Source organism: Xiphophorus maculatus, chromosome 24 (genome assembly GCF_002775205.1).
Source record: "Xiphophorus maculatus strain JP 163 A chromosome 24, X_maculatus-5.0-male, whole genome shotgun sequence".
NCBI lineage: Eukaryota > Metazoa > Chordata > Actinopteri > Cyprinodontiformes > Poeciliidae > Xiphophorus > Xiphophorus maculatus.
Window position 1 is genome coordinate 14,173,575 of NC_036466.1, and position 8,484 is coordinate 14,182,058.

General features: G+C 44.7%; 1 protein-coding gene across 5 annotated transcripts; it reads right to left on the bottom strand.

Moving 5' to 3' along the window:
• Positions 1–336: 336 nt before the first annotated feature.
• Positions 337–8,418, bottom strand: LOC102220721. Of its 5 annotated transcripts, none has more exons than XM_023329704.1 (22): positions 7,836–8,418; positions 6,625–6,665; positions 6,458–6,541; positions 5,707–5,802; positions 5,499–5,574; positions 5,177–5,404; positions 4,861–5,095; positions 4,729–4,788; positions 4,146–4,430; positions 3,955–4,054; positions 3,546–3,606; positions 3,135–3,374; positions 2,770–3,004; positions 2,642–2,695; positions 2,298–2,567; positions 2,170–2,206; positions 1,907–1,976; positions 1,480–1,719; positions 1,187–1,406; positions 1,056–1,109; positions 694–978; positions 337–547 (listed from the first exon to the last, which is right to left on the bottom strand). In XM_023329704.1, the coding sequence occupies exons 2-22, from the start codon at positions 6,636–6,638 to the stop codon at positions 477–479; spliced, it is 3,015 nt and encodes a 1,004-aa protein (XP_023185472.1). In that variant the 5' UTR covers positions 6,639–6,665; positions 7,836–8,418; the 3' UTR covers positions 337–476. The 5 variants fall into 5 exon arrangements, with proteins under 5 accessions (XP_023185472.1, XP_023185470.1, XP_023185471.1 ...); XM_023329702.1 differs by having other exon boundaries at positions 7,535–8,418; XM_023329703.1 differs by having other exon boundaries at positions 7,522–8,418.
• Between the last annotated feature and the right edge of the window lie 66 nt (positions 8,419–8,484).

The following is an 8,484-nucleotide window of genomic DNA, read 5'->3' on the forward strand; positions in this document are numbered from 1 at the left end:
GTGCAAAAGATGGATTATTAAAAAGTCAGAATGATTACATAATAAGTTAGTTAAAGTTAAACCTTAAAAGAAACCATAAAATGTATTTTTGGTTGTGTTTGCTGCTTTCTGTCCTCAGATGTTCTGGTTTCCTCTAATTGGACTCACCTGGTTTCCATCACTCCTCTGTATTTAAGCTGTTTGGTTCTGAATGTTCAGGTTTCTCACAGCCAGTGAATCAGATGAAGCCTGACTTCACTGCTGCCCTGCCATGTTAAAACATATTTAGATTTCATTTGTTCAGCTTCATTAAACAGACTTATGACAGAATGAAACACCTGAAAATAACAGCTGTGATTATAATTAAAGGTTTTTATTGAAGCTGAAGTCCAACGTGGAAAACTGAACAGTGGTGGACAAAACAGGAAACCATCAGCTCTAGAAACAGGAAGTTGAATCTTCAGTTGCTCCTCAACGTGACCAATTCCATGTCCTGTTTATTTGTCCTCTTCCTCTTCCTCTGGTCCTTCATCCTCCTTCAGGTTGAAGGACAGCATCTGGAGCAGCTCTAACAAATCAGCAGATAAACACACAGTTTCATTATGGCAAGCTGTATAGCACAATAATTAAGTTAATTCATTCATTCTTGGTTTCCTGCCAGACTTGATCATCTGGGTCACCACTAGCAGAAAGTGTGTTCGGTTCTGGACTCACCTTGTTGGAAATTGGGGCTCTGGGAAGAACCCAGTTTGGCGTAAAGTGGAGGATCCGTTGTTTCAACATGGCTGATCATCTTCTGACAGGCTTCTGGTCCTTTCTCCTTCAGGATCTCCACCAGGCCGCTGGCCTTGTTCACTCTGGTGTGGTTCTTCTCCACCACTGATTGTCTCTCTGAGGCGGTGAGCACCTTGTCCACTACCAGGTCCTTCAGAAGCTGCTCCAAGGTTTTATTGGACACTTTCTTGATAAAGTCAAGCAGCATGCTCTTCATTTTCTTTGCTGCAACAAAAATAGACACATAGTGGGGATTTGATGGAAGGTGTTCCTGTGGGTCCGAACACAAACCGAACACAAACCTCGTAGAGCCGTTGGAGAAGCTGGGTTGTCCTGGTCTTCGTCTTCAGGCAGTTCTGGTGGCCGTGAAGACGAGACGTTAGATCAGCAGGTTACTGTCAGGTTATGAATGATGTCTTTAAGTGTGACAGACCTGAAGACTCCTGGATTTCATTCAGAGCTCTCTCTAGCGCCTCTCTGTGCTCTGAGTTGTACATCTGCATCATCAGGTTCATGGCGTCCACTTCCTGTCCCCCTGACGGAGGAACCCTCTTCAGGGAGGTGCGCTTCAGCTTGTCGGCGCCCTGCAGTAACATCTGGCAGTATTTAAGGTCCTGGTCTCCCATGTCCACAAACATTTCCAGGATCCAGTGCTGCAAACCACAACAGGAGGAGCTTAAAGATCACGTCTCACATCACCCAGACCAGGGCCGTTACTATGGCTACCTGCGCCGTGTTGGTCCTGATCTTCTCCAGGATCTTCTCTGTGACCTCTTTCACCTTTCCAGGGTACATCTGCACCAACAGGTCCAACGTGTCCAGTCTGTCCGCGTGCTTCAGACGGTACCTTTTGATTGGTTGGAAACCGTCTTTGGACTCGTCTGCAATCCGCAGGTACCAGTGGAAATACTTCACCTCCCTGTTCTTCAGATCCTCCAGAGTTTTCTTCAACCAACGCTTCAAATCCTGAAAAGAAAAACGTTCTTAAGGCTCATTATGTTAGGAACGGTTAGTGGAGGTAGACCATGGGCTGAACCTCAACTCTTCATCTCTAGAGAGTGATCAGAGCCAGTTCCAGTCGTTTTTCCTCCTCAGGAAGACATTTGAGCTCAGGACAACAGAGGGACAGAAGGTTTGAAGGTGACTGACTCACAGCATCTTTATCTCCTGGAGGGCAGATCTGGCGCCAGCATTCCTCCTGTTCCTTCGTCATCTCCCTCGTTCTTTGGATCAGAAGATTAGAAGAACACAGGATTATGGTTACCCTAACCAACCAACATGGCCGCTGAACTTTGGGCATCAGGAATAGTTTTCAGGAAGCTTTTAAAGTTTTAGATTCATGGACCAAGTGAACCACACTGATGAATGATTGGGTAAGAATGTTGGTGAATCTGGTGAAGAACTTGAATAACTTACTTCTTACTAGTGAAGAGCTTTATAAAAGACTTTTGACCTGGAGAAGTTTAAAAAATAAAAAGGTGTTTAGCTTCAACCACAGGACTGAATAAAAGAAAACCGGCTGTTTTTGACAGGTGCAGCCTAACCTGGGGTAGACGGTGAGCGCAGCTCAGAGGACAGGTGAGGGTTGATGGTTTGAAGACGGTTCATCAGCTCCTTGGAGGCGTTGATTCCCTTCTCCATCACAATGTCAACGAAGCAGCTGGCCATGTTGACTCTGGTGTGGTTCTGAAGGATTGTCTCCTTCTCTGAAGACTTCAGGGTGTTTGCAGTCATCAGAGACTCCATGAGCTGTGACAACGTTTCTTTTGGTACCTTCTCCACAAAGTCATTGAGCATCCTGGTGAGCACTTTCTCTGTGGGCAGAAACACAAGGACATCACTGAGCTTTTTGATGAAGACCAGATTCTGATTAACATTCCAGATGTACCTTCATTTGGAGATGTTAGATTAATCTGCTCCTCCACCTCAGAGAGACCTTTGTCTGTTGGGAACCAGAACAAATGTTTAGCAGGACGTTGCTCTGGTGTTTCAAGCATTTCCTTCCATCCAGCAAACCTTTATTGTTATTGATTTTCTCCAGGATCTTCTCTGTGACCGTCTTGGTGTTTGAGGCGTAGGTCTGAACCATCAGGTCCACCGTGTCCAGCCGGTCTGCGTCCTCCAGTTGACCCTTTTTGATCGGTTTGAAGCCGTCTTTGGACTTGTCTGCGGTTTGAAGGTACCAGTGGAAGTACTTCATCTCCTTGTCGTCCAACTCTAACAAAGTGTCCAGAAGCCAATCTTTACAGTCCTGCCAGTGTTGGAAAAGATTTAGTTAGAATCCAACTACTTAAGGAAATCTTCACTGAGTTCATGCTGACTCTGGTATGAAGGTGTGTGAGGAACCACATGTGTGTGTGACACAGTAAAAGCATATTTACATGTCCTTTGTTTTTATTGATCTTCTTGAAGATCTTCTGTGCCACCATCTTGGTGGTGTTGGTGTATGTCTGAACCATCAGGTCCACCGTGTCCAGTCTGTTTGCGTGCTCCAGGCGGCTCTTCTTGATCGGCTTGAAGCCGTCCTTGGACTTGTCCGCGGTGTGAAGGTACCAGTGGAAGTACTTCATCTCCCTGCTGTCCAGATCTTCCAGATGCTCCTTCAACCACTGCTTGATGTCCTTTTTAAGTAAAGTAGATAAATGTCATTAATATGGCAGCTACCAGGATCATATCAATAGCAGTTTGCAAAGTGTCTTCTAAGACTAGTGAAGAAAAACTGTTCCCAGAGTCTGACCATCACTACCTCAGACTATCATCAGTGACATCAAACTCATTGGACGGTGACTTACAGAATCGTTGTCCCCTTCAGGACAGATCTGCTGCCAGACGTCCTTCTCGTCATCGACGGGTCTTTGGGTCAAATGATGAGACTAACATCAGTGAAGGTTCACTTTTATGGAAACATCAGTGACAGAAGATAAAGTTTGTCGATGATTAAATCTTGTTCCAGCCCCTATAGAGCAGCTTAGGTCATGTATACGAGTCGGTCTGAGTTAAAATTCCTAAACTATATCTGGATATCATTTTACGGTAACCAGAGGTGAGTGAAGGGTCTGCATGAGGTAATAGTTATTGAATCAATAATGACATACAGTATATGGAGGAATTGATAAATCTTCATTATAGATTATAGCCACTAGATTAATGTAAAACTTAATAAAAGCTCAATAGTTTCTCAGGCATATTGTGAAAACTTACTTGTGGTAAGATTTTAGAGAAAAGAGTTGTTGAATGGCCGGTTTACAAACAAGTCCTGGTTCTGATACTGGTTTGGTTTTGGGTTCCTGTGAACTTTGAACTGATGGACAGACAGAAACATAATTAATAAATTATGGTCACAAAGTTCAGGATGTTTGGCTGTAGACACGTGGACCGCCAGCAGAACTCACCTTGCTGAACAAATGGACCAGAGGACAAGCCCAGCTTGGAGGACAGTGGAGCATCAACAGCCTGAAGGTGGTGGATCATCTTCTTCCAGGCAGCAGCTCCTTTATCCATCACTGTGTCAGCAAGGCAGCTCGCTCTGTTTCCTCTGGTGTGGTTCTTCTCCAGGATGCGTTGCTTCTCAGAGGACTTCAACACACCGTCCGCTGCTAGAGCCTCTGACAGCCGGGTCAGGGTTTCATTTGGAGCTTTCTTAACAAACTCCTCCAGAACCTTGGAGACTTCTTTCTCTACAGGATGGAAGACAAAGGAACTCAGTGAATGTGGTCAAACATGCTGAAGATTCCCTGATCTGATGGGTTAGGATCACAGGAAGGAGACTCCCCTGGTCTCACCACTGGAGTCCCCCAAGGCTCAGTACCTGGACTCCTTCTACAAACCCTGATTGGGTCAGAACATCTGACAACATGGCGTCTCAAACCAGCGCTATGCTGATGATACCCAGCTCTGAACTGAACTGCCGGTCTTCATCCAGACCCTCCATGATGTCTGCATCCTAACTAAACTCTTCACATAATGAACTCTTACTTTCTGCTTCAGCTGGAGAAGACGGCTTCATCTGCTCCTCAGCTCCTGGTATGTCTTTGCCTGTTGGAGCCAATAAAGAGTCGATATCAACGATGATCCAATCCGTTGATGATCTGTGAGACGTTTACAGACCTTTGTTGTTCTTGATCTTCTTCAGGATCTTCTCTGTGACCTCCTTGGTGTTTGTGGCGTACGTCTGAACCATCAGGTCCGTTGTGTCCAGCCTGTCTGCATCCTCCAGGTCTTTCTTCTGGATTCGGTTGAAGCCGTCCTTGGACTCGTCTGCCGTTTGGAGGAACCAGTGGAAGTACTTCAGCTGTTTGTCGTCCAGATTGTCCAGAGAGCCCAGAACCCAGTTATGAACCTCCTAGATGGAGGAAGAAATGAGAAACTCAACCACACCAAACATAATACATCTGTATTTATAGACGCAAAAAGAAGTTTTTACATGTTTCGTACGACTGTTGACCTTCTCCATAATCTTCTGGGTGACCTTTTGGTAATTTTTTGGATACGTCTGGAGCATCAGGTCGACTGTGTCCAGTCTGTCAGCATGCTGCAGGCGACTCCTTCTGATTGGTTTAAAGTTGTCTGCAGTTTGCAGGAACCAGTGGAAATATCTCAGCTCTCTATCGTTTAACTTTTCCAAAGTCTTCTTCAGCCAAAGCTTCGACTCCTTTAAAAATCAACCAACAGGGTTGATACGTTTTCTCTGAAATGACATGAATAACTCCAGATTCTCTTGTTCTGAAACAAAGATGAAAACTTACAGCATTTTTATCCCCAGGAGGACAAACCGAGGGCCAGAAGTCTGCCTGGTCTTCACTCCAGATCTTTTGAACAAAACTAGAAGAGCCAGAAGGTTTAAGTTTGACTAACATGGACTTTATTTGAGCTTTTATTCCTTTGCAAACAGTGAAAACAGACAGAAATACCAAACTGTAAAACACTTGGGAGCCAGACGTGATCCCATCTTACCCCTGAAGGAGCGACGCTGTGTTGGCTACTTTAGCTTTAGCTTCACTCTGAGGTCCAGGTGACTGGATCCGTTCAGGTTCATGAAGTTCTGCTCGCCTGAGAATCAGGAAATGAATATTCAGCTGGTCACTGAAACGTTTCTCTGCTGAGTGACGATGGATCTGCAGCTTCTGACTCCGAGGAACATTAAATGAAAACGGCGTCCAACGTTTGTGCTGCACAGATCTTTGTTTGTGGCGCCATCATTTTAAAGATGCTAAGAAATGTTTCCAGAGGTCATCAAAGGTCAACCAGCCAGTCCATATTTACAAAATCAAATCAAACTTCGGAGTCAGTTAACTGAGACACATCTGTGCTGGTTTTCACTGATTTATTTGTTTTTTGTTTTTTGCAGCATTATAATTTCAAAGATTTTTGAAATTGTTTCCAGTGTCCTAATTGGTTAATGAACAGAATGAAAGAAATTCCATATAAATTAATTGATATGTTTGTAGCAACTTTGATTGATTTAATTTGCTTAATTTATTTAATATTTATCAATATCTTTAAAATTAGTGCAGCACAAACAAAACTTTTTGCTGCACAAACGAGTTTGTTTGATTTGAAAATGATGGTGAGTTCTATACTGAATCAGAACCATCATGTTTATTATCTGGGTCAAAGAACAGAACCTGGAAGGGACAGGCGGGTCAGAACCGGTCTGAGGACAGGAAGTAAAAACTGCTGTTGCTCCAGAAACGGGGCGACTTACTGAAAAGGACAACACCAGCAGGGACAAGCTGAGGAGTTCTTGGCGGCCGGTTTGCTGGGTTGACATCCTGCTGGTTGCTTCTTACTGGAACACATGAGAACAACATGATGGAGACGGTGTAGTCAAATCCTGAGATGTTGTGAGGAAATGAATGGAAGGTCGTCCACCTCTTCGCCGCCATCCTGAGATCCGTGATCCTGAAGTTCTCCTGCAGGACAAACAGCATCACCTCCGTTAATTACTGCTGCAGTTCTGCTCTTTGGCCACTAGGGGCGCCTTGGCGCTGCACTCCACTGACCCCCCTCCCCAACCTGCTGCTGGTTGATTCTCTTTAGAACCTCCCAGCTTAAACTCCTGACTCAGAGCAAACGAAGGGTTACAGTCAGGCTACGTCAGTTAGCTTCATGCTAATCCCCATCAGCAGCAGAACCTGAATGGTCACTTCCATGGAAACGCAGCTGATTTAATCTCATTGCTGTGGCTGTTTCCTTAAAGCACATCAACACCACGCAAGACTATTCCTGAAAACTCCTCCAGTCGGACGAGATCGTCCTTCTGCAGAACTTTCCTACGCTCCACATGCACCAACTGCAGCTCAACACTGAGCTTTCATGGAGCAGAGTTAAAACGCTGCGGGCGCCTGCAGTCCAGGGGCGCCACGAAGAGGAGCAAAAATACAAATACATCTTCATAATTCTTTTCCAAACGCAGCAAAACAAAAAATATTAAATTCTGCATGTAATAATAATAATACTGACAGTTAGCTTAGCTTCCGCGGCTCCGTTTTCACTTGATGAACTCAAATAGTTTTCAGTTTATTTCCAGAGAAAATATTTCCAGATATTTGATCAGCAGCCACTCCCTGATGCTGCCTTTGTTCTCCTGATGACTCAGTTCTTCCTATTATTAAACTGCTTCTCTTTCATCTGCAGAAACAGCTGCAGGAAAAAGCAGCAACACAGAAATGATGAGAAAATGATCAGATTTCACCTCCTGATGCTCAAAGACCCCAAATCAGAACCAAACAAATGTTTATGAACAAATGTCTGACTTTCCAAACTGACATAAAGTAAAAACCTGACGGGATGATTCAGGAAGGAGATGGGTTCTGGAGCGGTTCTGGACGGGTTCTGGAGCGGTTCTGGACGGGTTCTGGAGCGGTTCTGGACCGGTTCTGGTGTGAAATCAATCCCTGATTGTTAAATCCTGGACGATCTGCTCCAGTGATGAAGATGATGCTCTGCTGGTGATCTTCGTCACACCACAGAACCATCCTACCGAGACATCAGAGACCTGGCAACCAGTCCATAGCAACGAGGAGCTGCAGGTCCAAAACTACAGATCCCAGAATGCACTGAAACAAACGGCAGACACTTACAGTGGTGAACTGTCCTCCCAGTACATCCACCAGTACGTCCTCCAGTCGGCCCAGTAGAACCCGGAGCCGCTCCGTGCTGCAGCAGACTTGGACTGAGCCGCTCGGTCTCTGAAACCTGAATGTCGACTTCGCAGGAAGAAGCTTTTCACTTCAAGCTCCGCCCTGCAGAAAACAGCCTGGAGGAAATCCAGAGGCTGAAACGACCCGAGAGATCTGATCAGTTATCGATCGGTTACGATCTGATCAGTTATCGATCGGTTACGATCTGATCAGTTATCGATCGGTTACGATTTGATCATTTATTGATCGGTTATCATCTGATCATTTATCGATCGGTTACGATCTGATCAGTTATCGATCGGTTACGATCTGATCATTTATCGATCGGTTACGATCTGATCATTTATCGATCAGTTATGATCTGATCAGTTACGATCTGATCAGTTATTGATCAGCAGAACCAATCTGCTTCCTTTGAATCTATTTGAATAATGAAGCGGTTCTGTACCGAGGAGAGCTGTGGTGTTACCTGGAAATGGAAGCCAACTGATGTAATAATAAAAGTTTTAAAGGACAGATAAAACAATATTTTAATAATCTGCATTTAATGAACAGCTGTGACGATTAGGGTGATGGTCAGGAGGCCTTC